A 16695-nucleotide genomic window follows, 5' to 3' on the forward strand; every position below is an offset into this window, starting at 1 on the left:
GGCGATTCTCTTGCCTCAGCCTCCCAAGTAGCTGGGACTACAGGCACCTGCCACAACGCGTGGCTATTTTTTTGTTGTTGCAGTTTGGCTGGGGCCAGGTTTGAACCCACTACCCTTGGTATATGGGGCTGGCACCCTACTCACTGAGCCATGGGCATCGCCCTTCATTATAGTCTTAAGGTATCATCTTCACATCCATGGTCTGAAACATCATTGTGGGGCACATGACCGTATATCTATGCAATTGCTGTGGGTTTTCTCTGCCAGTATTCAAATTTCTCCCTAAATGTCAGGACTAACCATTGGTGTTGACTGGCAGTTTTAGCATACCTGGCATGGAGCAGGTAGGCAGCAGGGCACCTCTGCTCACCACAAATTCCAATGCCAAACCCGTGCTGGTTTATCTAGGGGTCCACAGCTGCTGTGGAAGGCCTCCTCCCTCCTGATTGTATTTTCACTTTATTTATAGTGATAGGGAGATGGGATGAGTAAAATTCCATACCCTTGGAGTAGGCTGGTCCATGAGTAGCTCACCTGTTAGCCATCCTGGCCCCAGCGGGGACTTCTGCTCCCTCTCTAAGGCCAGAATTGCTCTGTGGCTTGGCAGGGACACAACTCCCACCTCTCCTCCAGCCTTCTGTGCATGCTCCAGGCTGTGGTTCCCTCCATGCTGTGGGGTCAATACAATCCTCTCTGCTTTCTGTCTTCCTAAAGTTTGTCAAAGTCCTGAGTTTGCTGCTGTCCCCAAGCCTACTTTTAATGTCTAGCCCCCTTTTGTACTTCACTGCCATTACATTGGGACTTTGAGGGAAGGGGATAAATACTTGCATTCAGTTCTCCATCACGAGCCAGTTACCCCAAATTATTCTCTGTGTTCTGAACATGAAGAATGGTGGCTTTCAACAGTTGTATAATATTTGAATGTAATATATGCAAACAGTAGGGAAATTATTTCAAGGAAGGGAAGGCAGTTTTAAGTAGGCCACAACAAGTACAAAACTATAGCGGAAAGATGAATAAAATTGACTACGTTTAAAATGAAAGCTTCTGTTTGCTAATGGATATCACAAAACCAAAAAAATAAATAAATAAACAAGCTCCACTTGGAGGGTGATGTGCATCACGTGCTACTGGTGAAGGAGTATTGTCTAGATCTAGACAGAACTTCTCCCAATTAATGAGACAAGGAAGGAACCTAAAGGAAGGAACAGAAGCTAAAGTATGAATAAGGCAGCATAGAAGAAAAGATAAAATGGCCAGTAAATGTAAGAAAAGGTGCCCAGTCTCATTAGTAACCAGAGAAATTCAAAACCAAACCACAGTAAGAAGCGATTTTGTACCTGCCAAATTGCCAACAATTCAAAAGCCTGAAAATGCCAAGTGTTGGCAAGGTCGTCTCAGATGCTGTGATGGGTATGTAACTTGATATCACTGTCCTGGAAAACAGTTTGGCATTGTCTTGTAGAGTGCCTTTCCCTACGACTCAGCAATATCTGCTCTTAGATATATACCCTAGAAAGGCTGTTGGACTTCTGTGCCGGGGACTTTGAAACAAAACTAATAGCAGCAAACACATCAACACATCCAGACCTCACAAACACAATGGTAAATGAAGAAGCCAGTTGCATACATATAGTGTGATTGTGTTTGTGCGATGTCCAGTGTGTAACCACATTGAAAATGATTCGTATACATATGTATTTTTAGAAATAAAAGCAAGGGAATTATAAAGACTAAATTCTAAAACCTGGGTTATCTTAAGGGGAGTGGAGAGGATTGCAAACTTGTTGGGGCAGAGTAGACTTCCAAACACAGGCCACCTTCATTTCTCGAAGGAGGTGCTATAGACATGGGATTTTTTTCAGTTATTCTTTGTATAGTAGATGCATTATGCACTTTTTCTTTTTGACCCAGGCACCAGGGCCATCATAACTTATTGTAATTTCAAACTCCTGGGCTCAAGTGATGCCCCTATCTCGGGAGTAGCTAAGACTACAAGCATGCACCACTATGTCTGGTTAATTTTTTAATTTTTTTTTTTAGAGATGGGGTTTGGCTATGTTGCCTCAGTTGGTGTTGAACTCCTGGCCTCAAGTGATCCTCCTGCCTCAGCCTCCCAAAGTGCTGGGTTTATAACACCTGGCCACACTGTGTACCTTTATAAAGTCTGGAAATCATGGTTATTTTGTTTTTGTGCAACATGGGGAAAGAAACAATTTATGACAAATTATGAAGAGTATGTTCTTCCAAGTTCTGAGCAGCTATTATGTGTTAAAAGGATCTTTCCTTTTTCTGCATGCTCCAAAGGCAAAACTAAGATCAGACAGAACTTCCCAGGATGGGACTTTTAGCTCCTGATAAGAAAGGCCTGGTAATGCTTCCATACCTGGTATGTGGTCATCTCCTTATTAGTTTTTGCTAGAATTCTTACACATCTGAGCTTATTCAGTCTGCTCATAGACACCCTGAGATGGGTTAGGGGGGTGCTATCATCCTGCTTTTATCAATGTGCAATCTGACATTGAAACAGTGGTAACGTACCCAGAATCAGGCTATAGATTCTTTGTCTTGTACTCTTTCTATGACATTCTTGAATCCCTGAGATCGGTCAGTTATGAGATGCTGCACCCCAAAGGTATCTGGTGTAGATTTCTGTATAGTGGGGGAAGAGGGACCCATGGTTCCCAGTGAAGGGCCCTGCAGGGCCTTCCAGGGGATGCAAGTGTCCTGGTCATTGCCAGGTGCTGCCTGGGTTCCGGTTGAGATGGGAACGCCTTTCTGCAGAAGGAGGCCCCTGGGTGTACTGTGGTAGCGGCCGTCACCCTCAGACGGACCAGCACAGCGGTGGAAACCTTCTTTTGGAAGTGCCTCTCCCTTTTTGTGTACCATCCTGTGGACTCCTGTCATGCTGCGGGTGAGACAGAAGCCAACAGCCCTCTTGACCTCAAGCTGCAAGCAGATGCAGAGAGATTTAGTGAAAGAAGTGAACACGATAGAGGGGAAATTGGCGTTTCTTTTCTCCCCTCAGAATCTTCTGTCCCTCATTTGACTGTGTGGGGGAGAGTGGGGCGGGGTGTCCCCGGAAGGTCCTGGCCCACGGTCTCTGTTGCACCCACAGAGCAGCATGTGCTGGAGCAGCTGGAGAGGCAGGCGGTGCTCGTGTACACCCCGTCCCGCAAGGTGCACGGCAAGCGGCTGGTCTGCTACGATGACCGCTACATCGTGAAGGTGGCCTACGAGCAGGACGGCGTCATCGTCTCCAACGACAACTACCGGGACCTGCAGAGCGAGAACCCCGAGTGGAAGTGGTTCATCGAGCAGAGGCTGCTCATGTTCTCCTTCGTCAACGACCGGTATGGCCGGGCGAGGTCCTGACACAGCGGGGAGCGGGGGCGGAGGCCACCCCCACCTTCAGGCAGAGGGGCATGGGGTCACGGGACACCCAGCCCTGCAGTCGGGGCTCTCCCAGGCTGCAGCACAGTCACCTCTGCCCCTCTGAGTGCCCCCTATCCTGGCCAGCCTTTTCTGGGGGCACTTTCCCAGCAGGGTATTTTGTCCCTGACCTTGCTGTCCCCACAGCCACATCTGACTGGCTCACCACAAAACTGCTCAGCAGGTGGGCCAGCCAGATGTTTTTTTTAGAATTTAATACTTCAACTAAGAGCACTGAAATAATCATCATGGGAAAAACCCCAACTTTGTCGTGTTGCCTTTCACTCATTTCAGATTTGGGGCTGTTTTTTAAATACATTTTTTTTGGTATTACATATGGGAATGAGCAAAGTTCTTTTCTTTTGGGCTGTAAAGGGCTTTGTCTCCCTACCTCTGCACTGAAATTTCAAGAGAACCTGGCCGGCTCATCTCATCTCAGCCAGTTACCACTGGGGGAAGGGACGGGCCTTAGGGCCACAAGCCCCCACCTGTCAGGAGGTGCCCAGTGGGCCCCTCAGCCCAAGCTAAGGTGGGAGAAGATGGCATGTCCACTGAGACGTGCTTGGGCATTCTAAAGGCAGACACTGGGAGCCCAGCAAGGTGACTGAGAGGTCTGGAGACAGAATAGTGTGGGACAATGTGGGGAGGACACAGAAGGCTGGGACATCACCCCCATTCCAGTTTCTGCTCAAGGCAATGATAGCTTAGCCCACACTCAGACTTTGTGACTAGGTCTTTAGAATGTGGTTTGAGACAAATTCCCCAGCTCTGTGAGGGCGGGGACTGTATTTGTCTTAGGAGCCATGTCCCCAGCGTGCCTGGTACATAATGTGCAATTACTAGTTGCAGATGAATGAATGAGTGAATGGCTGAGGCCCTGGAGAGGTGGATGAGGAGGGGAGAGGAGGTGGCATGTGGGCTCAGGCCACCTGTACACAACCCAGCAGCTCCTGACCCTGAAGCCAGGGAAGCAGTATGGTGCTGTGGAAACAGATCAGACTTTGGAGCCAGCTGGGGAGGCTTCCAAGTGAGGTCCTGCCATTTTCTGGCTGTGTGTCGTGGGGGGAATCATTCAACCTTGCTTAACTGAACATTCTTCACCTTGAAAAGACATTAATAATATTACCTCTGAGATTGCTGTAAGGACTAGAGAATGGTGGCCCTGAAGTTGGAGCTGTTATTCCCAGGCTAGACCAGGACATGGTGTTCCAAGGAGTACTAGTGTCTCTCCTGCCACCTGCCCCATCAGCTGGGCAGGTGCATGGGCCTTCCCGAGCCCCAGGGCAGATGCTTGGCAGTGGTGCCCTGTAGTAGCCCCCATTGTCACTTGAATATCCACAAGGCCAGGGGTGCTCACTATGCAGCTTTGGCCTGGAGGAATTGGCAAGTCTGTAACTGTGGGTTCCAGAAATCCTCACTGAGGACCGATGGATAATGGCTGCCTCTGGCTTGGTGACAGCCTGGGGCCTGAGCCAAGTCCTTTCAATGCACTGGCCTTGGCTAACAGCTGGCCAAAGGGCTCCCCTTGTTGGCCAGAGGCAGAGCCTGCCATCTCCCTGTGAGTGAGGGCACCCGCCCCAGCGCCCTGGGCATGTCCACAGGGCCCACTTGGCACAGCTCCTGGTCCTGAGGGAGCAGGAGGTGAAGTCTTTGGGAACTTTAATAACCACAGTGGGCAGCTCCCCAGCTTGTTGGGCAGGGCCCAACTCTTGAGAAGCCGGCTGTGTAGCTGGGCGCTGAGCCACAGGGGCTGCCCTGGACCAGGCTTACCCAGCTCTCTGCAGGGTGGAGCCTTGGTGTGACTTTTGAACTTCTAAGGGAGCACCAACCCATAGTCTGCCCCCTCCTTAGAATCCACAAACGCTCCAGCAGAACTTTTGTATGACCTGGACGTGTCTCTGGGAACAAACGTATTCACATAAAAAAGTAGATCTCCCCAAACAAAGGGAGTTTTCCTTCAGAGGAGGAGTTTAGATTTCCCCTGGGGCCCGAGCACCCTCAGTGTGCATCCCCTTCCTTGTAGGGCTCAATGCTAGGGCAGAGGGAGGGGGCAGGCAGGGAGCAGGCCAGGATAAGAGAGTGACTCATCCAGAATAAGGGCAGCTTCGGAAACAGACCAAACCCAGTGCCCCAGGCATTACAGAGGAGGAGGGAGAGTCTGCCAGGATGCTTTCTGTGCAGATAGCACTTGGAAGCCGCAGCTGACCCTCCAACAGGTGATCCCAACTGTGTTGCACGGGTCCAGAGCTGTGTTTGGCATGAGGTGAAATAGGAGAAATGGGACCCAGGCCTCTAGGGGTTCAAGCAACTCTGAAACTTTCTGAACTCTTAGTTAACCCCTTGGAGGTTTCTAACCTTCTGCTGAGGACAGCAGGAAGCCAGGGCAGCCCCAGGGCAATTATACTTCAGTTTTCCTGGATACAAATCACCTGGGAAGTTGTGAAAATGCAAAGTCCTAAACAACAACTTCAGATTCTGATCCAGCAGGCCTATGTGAAGCTCTGAGACTACCTTTTTAACAGGTTGCTAGATGATTCTGACACTGCTGACTGGAGCAGGAGAAACTCTCCAAAGAGGCCCAGGGTTGTGCTGTGGACAGTGAGCCCTGCCCCAGGCCGAGTGCACTCCTGATGCTCCTCCCTGGCTCAGGCCTGCTTCCTCTCTCCAGGTGCCACTGTCCGGTCCTACTTGGTTTTGCAGTTGCCCCCTGTGCTTATTTTCTAGGTTCATGCCTCCTGATGACCCCCTTGGCCGTCATGGACCCACCCTGAGCAATTTCCTGAGTCGGAAGCCAAAGCCCCCAGAGCCGTCCTGGCAGCACTGTCCCTACGGTGGGTAGCACCTAGTGCTGGGCCTTGTGTGGGGCAGAGGGACATAGAAGCACAGTCAAAACTGCTGGCCTGGTGGTCAGCAGCCTCTATTGTTGCCCAAGTTCAGCCCTGAACTGGCTGCGTGACCCTGGAGAGGTAACTTAACTTCTCTGGACCACCAGTCAGGGTGGTTGGAAGGATGGACTGACATCCTTGATGGCTGATGCAGAGAAGTGTGTGTCTGCCAAGCCCGGGGGCAAGGGTACCACACCCGGCAAAGCTGTGTCTGAGAAGTAGGAAGATTGTGCACACCCCAGCTCCCCTTCTCAGTCTCTTCCCATGCTCCCGGGCACCTTCATCCTCACCCTGACTCACCTTGCCTCCTGCAAAGGACTTTGGTCTGAGCTGTCCATGAAGAGTTAAGGATTTTATCATGGAGCCCTCAGGATGCCAGTCTTCTAGCAGTTCTTTCACTAACTTGCTTTGGGAAGTTATTTGATGTCCCTAGGCTTTGAACTTACAGAAGTTCAGTAATGTTGGATGACGTTCAGAGTCATTACTTGTTAGAATTAAGATGACCACAGATACATTCAGGGTGACCCATCTCACCCCTGTTCACTCTCAGAAGAGCCCAGGTTTGGATCACAGCTCTGCTAGGAAGGTCTGTAGGGAGAGAGCAATGGTTAGTGCAGGGGTGGGGCAGCCATGGACAGAGGCTGCACTGGAGGCTCAATCCCAGGCCATGGGCACTCACTCCCCATCACCCCTCCCCATCACTGGGCCTATCCCAGGATCCCTGGCGGAGTAGAGGCTGAAGATCATCAGATCTGGAGATTTTGTTCCAATCCTTGGTCCTGGGGAGTTCCCGGACCGACACTCACTCTGTGGAGCCTGGGGTTAGTGTGCCCAGCGCACCCTTGCCCGTGCGACCTGCCCCTGGGCACTTCTCTGCACATCTGTCCCGCTCCGGGCTCCTGAGGCCTTTCCCAGGGCTAGGGCTGCGGCTGCGGCTGCGGCGTGGAGACCTTCGGGGCGTAACATCCGGGGAGAAAGACCGCGGGGACATTGCCACGGCCCAGGCAGCACAGCCTCTCCGCGTCCCGGTCTCACGCCCTCTCTGCCCTGACCCTTCCAGGCAAGAAGTGCACCTACGGCATCAAGTGCAAGTTCTACCACCCGGAGAGGCCTCACCACGCGCAGCTGGCGGTGGCCGACGAGCTCCGCGCCCAAACGTGGGTTCGTCCGGCCGCCGAGGAGCAGTGGCCACCGAGCGTCTGGGGCGGCCCCGAGGGAGCTCGGTCGGCTCCCCGCGAACCCGGTGTGCGCAGCCTCCCGCCCGCACCGCAGCCTGCGGACCCGGCCGCCCTGAGAGCGAGCTTCTCGCGGCTGGCCATCAGCGACGCCTCTGGGCCCCTCGGGCCGCGTCCCCCACGCTCCGCCAGCGGCCTGGCGCCCGGGCCCTCGCAGTCCCCGCCCGGCCTCCCAAGCCGGCAGAGCTCGTTCGCCACTGGTGACCTTCCACTCCCGCCCGGGCCGCAGCTCCAGTCGAGGGGCAGACACCTGGGCGGGGACCTGCAGGGAGACCTGCTTCCCCAGCGCAGGCCTCCCGACGACCCGTGGGCCCACCCTCGGAGCTGCGACCGCTTTCGGAGCCGCTCGGCTTGGGTGGAGCCGACGTGGGGCGACTGCACTCTTGGGGGACCTTTGGGGTACGCGGTCGCGGACCGCGAGGGGGACGCGCGCGCCCAGGCGCGCAGCACGCTCTGTGGCGTGTTCCCGCCTGAGCTGGTGGACCGCGTGATGGCCGAGTTCCCCTCGCTTTCCGACATCTCGCGGCTCATCTTCCTGGTGCAGACATGCCAGAGTGCTGGGGGGCGGCCGGAGAACCCCTAAGGGACCTGCCCACGTCCCTGCATATCGTGGTCCACCTTGCCTAGCAACTTGGGCGAGTGGATTGGTGGTTGTCCACCAGGACCCGAATCTGCCCACTATGGCGCCCCCTTTTCCTTAAAGATGGCCAGGGAAGCCTGCTTCCTCACCTTTGGTGGAGTTGGTGGCCTCCTGCAGGCCTCCTTCCGTGCAGGGAGTTTTTCTGCTGTACTGGAAGACTGCAGATGCCAAGGGTTTGTCCTAATCTGACTGTGACTGTGTTGAGCTGTAAGTGGAATCCACGAATGGGTCACAAAATCAATTTAGTAGGTCACCAGCACAAATACAGTAGAAAGGGCAGCTCAGAGCATGCCCTGTGCAATCTGGCTGAGCATGAGCTCTTGTCACCTAGTCCTGTATGAACAGGAGCCAGGTCAGGAAATCAACAGACGTGTCCACCTCAGCCATTACCTTTTTTCTCTGGTGGTCTTTACCCACCTTTTCCCTACACCCTTCGTAGTGAGTAAATTTCAAGTAGGTCATGGTCAAAAGTTTGGAAAAGACTGGTAAATGGCCTGAATTTCATTTCATCAAATAGTGTTTGAAATCTGTTCTCAGGTGGCCAGGGAGTAGGATATCTGGAATTCTTTATGTTAGCTAACCTCACCTACCAGTCTCCAGTGTTGCTCTGAAGGTGTGTGTCTGTGTCTGATTGGGATGAGTGGCAGGGCAATTTGTCCTGAAGGCCTGCTTGGGGGGTCTTCACCTCCTTCATGCACATATACACAAGGACCCCCTCTCTGACACACGTGTCCATGCACCCCTAGACACAGACATACCGCCCGGCGCTGTTTTCCCAGTTATTCATTATGGCAGTGGCCAGAACAGGCCCTTTACCAAGAGCCTAAATCTAAGTCATTCCTCACAGCTAAACCAGGGCAGGTGAGTCAGAACTTTTGCTGGCACTCCTGCAGATGGGTCAACAGGCAGCTTGGATGAGCACAGCCTTGTAGGGTTGTTGCCACCTTCCTGGTGCTGTTATGTCTAGCCAGCCAGTGCTCTGCATTTTGGGGAGAAGGGACTCACCCATTTATAATGGCCAAGAACTGAGATGGTGCTGTGTGCATCCTCACATCCTCAGAAGGCCCTGGCATCTCCTGACAGCACCCAGTCTTCCAGGTTGTGGCTCATTTGTTCATTAGGGGACTTGGTACCTCCATTTAGGGAGAGGGTGAGGCACCTCTCGGGGAAAAGCCAGCTGTCAGCACCTGCAGGCTGTGAGTACAGAGGGCCACTCACTCCAGTTTACTAGTGGGTACAGTGCAGGGGGCATCTCAGGGAGGATGTGGTTCGAGGCCTTTCATTCATGGTAAATGCTGCCCCTGGGAGATGCAGGATTTCGGATCTTCCCCTGGCTCCTTTAACCTTTTTATCATTATCATTATTATTATTATTGGAGGCAGAGTCTCACTTTGTCACTGTCAGTAGAGTGCCATGGAGTCATAGCTCACAGCAACCGCAAACTCTTGGACTCAAGCAATTCCCTTGCCTCAGTCACCTAAGTAGCTGGGACTATAGGCACCCGCCACAACACGGGGTATTTTTTAGAGACGGGGTCTTGCTCTTGCTCAGGCTGGTCTTAAAGTCTTGAGCTCAAGTCATCTACCCACCTTGGCCTCCCAGTGTTAGGATTACAGGCGTGAGCCACTGCATCCAGCTACCTTTAAGCTTTTTAAACCAGAGTCTCAGCATAGTTAGAGACAGAGCTGTTCTTCTCCTTTTTTTCCCCAAAGAGGACAATGCACCCACTATTTTATCTTATTTTAGGATCTCAGTCCTGTAGAGGATCCACTCTTTCTGGATGAATCGAGTTTTCCTCATGATGTGCATTTTTTTCCTCTTGGGACAAGACACGCTTTCTGTTAGAGCTGCTTTTTGCTGTGTTTTTCTCCGTGTGTGGAATCATTGTATAGCTGATTTACAGTTATAAATGTTTAAAACGCTTCCTCTAAGGACAAGTTTGAGTTTTAGTAAGCTGTAAAGCTATTTTATTTGGTCACTGTGATTAAGAGAAGTACACACACACAAAAAACATATATCAAGTGTTATCCCCTTTGGAATTTTTCCAAAGTCATAGTATGTCTTTGTGACACAAAAACATGGATGGATCAGGTACATGAAATGTTCCTAATTATGTAGCTGTTACTGTGCCCCCCCCCCAATAAATCACTTTTTAACATACCTGGACTCTTTATTGTCAACTCGTACATCAGTTTCTCCTCCTGGCTTTCTCCTCTGGATGGGTTTGTCATATTAAACATGGGGGCTGTGAGGACTGAGGCTATGACCAAACACAGCAGCTGCAGGTCAGTGTCATTTGGGCCTTGGGGGGATGGAAGGAGGGACAGCCAACCTTTGCTAGGAGAGCAGCATGGCCTATGGTGAGGACATACCTTTGTTGGGTGTTCAACGGGTTGTTCCCATGGACACAGGCTGCTTGCCTGTTTCTTAGACTTTTAAAATCGTTATTTCAGAACTATGAAACCGTCTCATAAAATTGGCTCTTCCTGTTTAAACCTGCAGTTCCAGCCTGCTTAGATCATGGGAGCCTAGTGCTGCCCCAGGTGTGCTCCAGGACGCTTTCCCAGAGGACTTGGAATAGTGGTTCTCAACTGTCCTAATGCCTCCTAATGCCTCGACCCTTTAATACCTCATTGCGGTATGGACCCCCAACCATAAAATTATTTTCGTTGCTACTTCATAACTGTAATTTTGCTACTGTTAATGAATCATAAAGTAAACCTGATATGCAGGATGTGTTTTCATTGGTACAAAGGGGTCGTGACCCACAGGTTGAGAACCGCTGACTTGGAAGGTGGTTTGAGGCAGAACTGCAGGATGTCGGGTGTTGCAGGATAGAAGGAGGGAAGCTCCTCATGTGGCGTTGTTCCAAATCAAATGAACCCAGGTTTGGTTTGACACAGCCCTCTGCTGGGAGCAATGAGCCAGCTTTGGGTGTAGCTCAGATAAGACCACAGAGAAACTTTCTGCCTCCGGGAGAAAAACCCATCTAAGGGGCTGGGTGAGAAGAGCATAGAAAAGAGAGAGGGAGGGAGAGAAGGAGGGAGGGAGGGAGAGAGAGAGAGATAGAGAGACGGCCTCAGAAAAGACCTGGAGAAGCATCTTGACTGGCCTGGGTTGGGTCACATGCCCATCTCTAGACCAATCACTGTGGGACAAGGAAGTACTCCAATTGCTTCAGCCTCAGTCTCAACCCACCCATGGCTAAGACAAGGTCGTACACTGTGATTGTCTCCTCCTACTCAAACCCACACTACCGGTGGGGGTTTCAGGGGAAGGGAGATGAGTGGTGACCTCCCAGAGGAGGGACACTGTCCAGGCAGACAGAATACACAGCCCACAACAACGTTCATGCCTGGGGACTGGGGCCCAGGATGGGCACCCTCCTCCACGCTCCACTCTGGCCCCATCTGAGAAAGGAGCAGTTGGGAAAACCCTGTGTCTGCGTATCTTTGGACAGTACGGCCTCTTGCAGGAAGGCGGTGGAAAGGCCTGCAGTACACAGTGAGCTGTCACCTGTCCATCTGGCCAGTGCTGGAACTGTGGTCAGAGAGCACTTGGTAGACTAGCACCGAAACCCTCTGTGGGGGAGGAGCAGGCTCTTCAGTGTGAGAAGGTGACCTTGTTCCCGTCCACTCACTGCTCAGTGATTCCTCTAGGGCTCCAGAAGCCCCTGGAATTACCCAGCTCAGCCCAGCTCAGTAACAAAAATGTGGGGCTGAGGCCTGCCCCACTCAGCGATGAATTTGTCCTGAGTTCCCTGGGACAACTTTCTGTCCTCATGCAGCAATGACACACCTATCCCAATTCCCAGAACCAGCGTAGGGGCTGGGTAAATAAATGGCAACCCCGGGCTCAGAAGCTAGCCTATCACCACGCTTATTAACTGCCTACTTTGACTGCCTCATGCTGATTGACGCTGGTTGACTGACTGACTGACTGGCTGACACCGATTCACCGACGATGTCTGACTGGCCAGCTGACTGACACTGACTACCGGCCGACTGACACTGATAATGACCAATGAATGCCTGGCTGGCTGGTGACATTGACAGACACGGACTAGGCTGACTGACTCTGACACCAACTGCCTGACAGAGTCTGACACTAACACTGACTGACCAACTGGCTGACACTGAGGTTGACTAAAAAACTGCTCACACTGACATTGATCAACTGACCAACAGACACTGGCACTGGTTGACACTGGTCCACGCTGACTGACGCGGCTAAAGTATGGTCAGAGCTTGTGGCCTTTGGGAACAATTACTCAAACAGCGTCAGCAAAGCACAATGGCTTGGACTATACTGTGTCACGCCTACTCCTGAACCCAGTGGGCTGTTACTACACCAAGCCTCATGGAGCCTCTTAAGCTTCGCCAAGGCCTTACTTCACAGTGAGTCCAGTCAGGGAAAGAGAATTCCTCATTCCTGAATGAGGAAATTACAGGAGCTTCCCCCCCACTCCCGAAGCAGCACAGGTTGCCCAAGAGAAGGATGACCTTGCTTTCCTTCCAGGGGTAATTCTGCCCCTCTGGCCACTTGCTCTCCCCCAGGCTGTCCCACTTTCACGTCTTCACAGCTCCTGCTTCCCACGAGTTGCCCACTGGGCAGTCTTCTGGGCTTTGCTCAATCACTCTGCGTGGCTCTCACCTCCCCGTCTCTTACCCGGTGCCTCCTTCACCCTGCCCATCCCTCTGAGGCCTCCTCTCTCCCGGCTCCATAAAGTCATTCCAGTGCCAGGAACCTCTCTCCTCAGGAAGCTTCAGCTCTGTCCTTTCAGGGGTGCCACATCACCAGACGGCTTCTGCAATGGTTTTGCTTTAGATGGTTGGTTGTTGCTCCTACTGAACTCTTCCTTTGAACTCAGGCCGGACGTCCCCAGTGGGGCCTCCTAGACCTGGAGGGTTGGGGTCTGTCTTAGACTTGCCTCTCCTGAGGCTGGTCAGTGGAGACAGGCGAGGTTGCGTGACAGAGACAACACAGTCCTGAATCCCAGGGGCTGAGAGCCTGGAGATGATTATTAGTTTGTGCCATGTGTCCATCCGAGGTTGGCCGGGGCTGTGTGAACAGAGAGCCAGGCTAAGGGAGGCTGTGTCTCCTGCTGCACAGCAAGTCCAGTTAGGGAAAGAGAATGTTCTGAAATGTACACTGACCCCTGGAGCTTCCGCCCAGATGTCATTGCTGCTCCCATTTCATTGGCTCAGACAAGTGACATGGCCACACCTCCTAGAGATGGGAAAGTGCCTTCCTGCGTGGTGTCTGCTTGTGGTAGGCATTTGGAGAATGCACTCAAGTCAATTTACCTGTGGTGGTCCAGGGAGAAATACTTAATCAATCGAAAACCCCAGAGGATGGGATGTGTTAAATGAAGCATGGTATGTCTATTTAATGGAATACTATAAGCTATTAAAATGATAATATCAAAGGATGTTAATGACATAGTGTTGACTATATATTGCGAAGCTGAAAAGTAGATCACAAAAAAGAACGTTGCTTAAAAAACGCATTATATTTACAGAAAAAAAAAACAAAGGAAATTCACTAAAAGATCTCCAGAATATATCTGGGCAATGGGATTATAATTACCCTATGGTGGCCCTTTCTCTCTTTTGATCTCTATTTTTCTTAATCTCTGTAGTTCATAACTTTGGTACCAGGAAAAAAATCTTTGCTGAGCTATGCTGTATTTAACAAAAAATAAAATGGACATTTGGTTGTCATAAAATTCAGGCATCTTGAAGTGCTAGCTGCTAGCACCCATGTGTATCCTTCCAGACCTTTCTCCCTACATATGTATACATATTTCATTGACAGAGAATCCTCATAGGACACGTCCCTGGGTAGCTCCCACCCATCATGTCAGCCCTGAGCCTGGGTACACAGTGCAGACAAGCAGTGGGCCTGGACCCGGGCAGGTCCCGGCTCCTGGGAGCTGGGGAGGCCACTGGGGGCCCCTCCTGTAGGCGGTACCAGTGTGGGCTGCAGTAGCTGTTCCAGGGAAAACCTGGTCCCCTGTGGCCCCTGAGGCCATGAACACTGTCCTGGGTCCTACATTAGGGATTATGGTATCACAAGTGCAAGGAGGCAGCTCTTGCTGTGGACCTTGGCCCTGGCGCTGTGCAGCCTGGTCTCTTGGGAGAGAAGGAGGAAGATGGACATTTCCTGTTTGAGCTCTTTGAGTTGATTCAGCTCCAGGGAATTTTTTGGGCCAAGTCATTTTCAAAATAACTCTCCATGATCTGTTTGGTGCAAATGCAGTTGATTTATGACTTTGCTGACCTTTGAATCGTTGGCAAAGCTCTGCCTGGGGCTCTGGGGAGGTTTTCTTTTGCTTATTTACCCAGAGTGATTTAGGAACCGCAGGGCCAAGAGGTTTCCCTATTTCTTCTGCCCTAAGACCCGACCGAGTGGCCCCTGCCCTCAGGGTTCACACCCTGGTTGGGGCTCTGCCTCGTATTTCACCCAGAATGGCAGTTGTCCTTTGGATGCCCTGGACCACGTCACTCATAGTCTTTGGCCCGTAACCCTCCCCACCCTGGAGATTCCCAGAGCTGCCGCCCACAGCCTGGCTGCCACCCGCCTCCTCTGGGGCTCCTCACCTTTCACTGCTGAGGGCTGAGGAGGATTGCGACAGATTATTATTATTATTTATTCCAAGGGATCAGCCTCCTTTACAGCATCTGTTAAGGAGGAAGAAGAGCCCGGCGTGAACCCGGCTCCCCACCCCTCTTTGGGCTAGTGGCTCAGAACCGGGCACTTCTGTGAGTGACTCAGTAGGTCTGTGGCAGAGTAGAGTGGGGGGGGGAACGCAGAGGTCCTGAGGGGACTCCTGTCCAGGGAGGCCGAGTCCCCTGCTCAAGGCGCAGAAGGAGCTAGTGGCCCCAGTGTATTCTGCCTGATTAGGTACTTCTGAGAAAGCGCCCCGGTTTGCTCCTCCCTTTGCCAGCACACAATGGTAGGCCTCTGCTTTGTGCTCTGTCCTGGATGCTGGGGAGAATCTCATCTCACAGAGCGCATGGTCTGGCATAGAACACGGCTCGTGTCCCTCGTGCACTGTCACTGTGCCCTGTGACACAGCCGGCCTGGGTCACTCCATTTGACCCTCATGACAACCTTTGGGCGGGTGCCTTTAATTCTGTCTTACAGAAGAGGAAATTGAGGCACAGAGAAGTAATTTGCTGAAGGTCAATTTTGTATTGTCCTTATGGTGACTTACTCTAAAAATACTTCACTGGGAATAGCAGTAAGTATGCCTGTCTACGTAACCAGTCTACACGCACAGCTCCTTGGTTGGCATCTGGAAGTCCCTGACTGGGAATCCATCCTCCAGAGGGGGTACCGAGGAGCCTTACTGACTGTTACAAAAACAGATGCTAGCGCTGCCTTAATTAGCATAATGAGATTAGAAAGAATGGTCTATGGTTAAAGAGAGGGCTGTTCTAAGTATGTGCTTAGTCCCGGCAGGCCTCAGGCCCACTCACAGATCTGTTGGGCTGCCATCCTGCTTTGGTCCCTCTGCCCTTCTGTCCCTCTGTCCCTCTGTCCCTCTGTCATGGCAGGAGGCTATCAGGCTGGGCTGGGCAGGGAGGAGACCAGACTCCTAGCCTGATTCTCGGCTCTGGCTGTCTCCCCCTGCACTCTCCACTGGCCTCCATAAAACAAAATGAAATAAATCCCCAATCCCGTTTTTACTTCTTTCTCAATTCCTTGTCCGAGTTGCAGTTCCACCCACTCCAGTGACTTCAGGGAGCCCATATGCCTCCACGCTGACTGCTCTGTTCTCCATTAACCTGAGCAGGTCTGACCCCTGGCCCTGCCCTCCAGCCCTTTCTGTCTCCACTGGAGCTTGGGTGTAGGAAGGGAGGGGAAATAGTGGGAAAGTGCAAGAAGGAAATGAAATCAGGTCACTATAGATCTGTCTGCTCTGGTTTGGACCCACCGCACTCAGCCAGGGCAGGGGCAAACGTGGACATGTGGGCACTGTGGCAGGAGGCGGAGGGGTCCCTTTTCTCCTCACCCTTTTTCTTTTCTCTTCCGTAGAGGACAAATTCTGAACCCTCAAAAACATTTTTTTTTTTTTTTTTGGGTGAGACCCATGGATCTATTCTAAGATTACAAAGGACCCTAATTAAAGAGAAATATAGTTATCAAAACACTAAAATGACAAAATTTGCCTATAATTCTATATTGGCTTTTGTGTTAGTGCATTAAATAGCAAGATCCAGTGGGGATGTAAGAACTTCTCATTACTACTGGCCAAAGTGATTTCTCATGCATTGCTAATGTGATTTCAAAGAAGTGATGAACATAAATGATATTTTGGGATGTCTGCACCAACTATAATGCGATATGAAAATATTTGTGATTTGGCAACAAAGTTGCAGGTAATAAACATCACTGTGGTTTTCTTTTTACATTCATAATTTTAAAAATGCTAAATGTCAGTTATAAATCAGGGAAGATAAGAATGTTCCTGAACTGTCGCTGGCCAGGAGAAGGA

General features: G+C 51.4%; 1 protein-coding gene across 1 annotated transcript in view; it reads left to right on the forward strand.

The window, feature by feature from the left end:
- Window positions 1-8237, forward strand: part of ZC3H12D (zinc finger CCCH-type containing 12D) — a 28239-nt gene extending 20002 nt beyond the window's left edge. The window contains exons 4-6 of the mRNA XM_003790325.3: window positions 3119-3353; window positions 6157-6263; window positions 7378-8237. Of these exons, the coding sequence (XP_003790373.1) occupies window positions 3119-3353; window positions 6157-6263; window positions 7378-8135 (1100 nt within the window). The 3' untranslated portion in view covers window positions 8136-8237. The remainder of the gene's footprint in view (window positions 1-3118; window positions 3354-6156; window positions 6264-7377) is intronic.
- Window positions 8238-16695: the final 8458 nt, after the last annotated feature.

The sequence above is a fragment of the Otolemur garnettii genome, unplaced genomic scaffold, assembly GCF_000181295.1.
Source record: "Otolemur garnettii isolate 467f Iridium unplaced genomic scaffold, OtoGar3 scaffold00042, whole genome shotgun sequence".
Classification (NCBI taxonomy): Eukaryota; Metazoa; Chordata; class Mammalia; order Primates; family Galagidae; genus Otolemur; species Otolemur garnettii.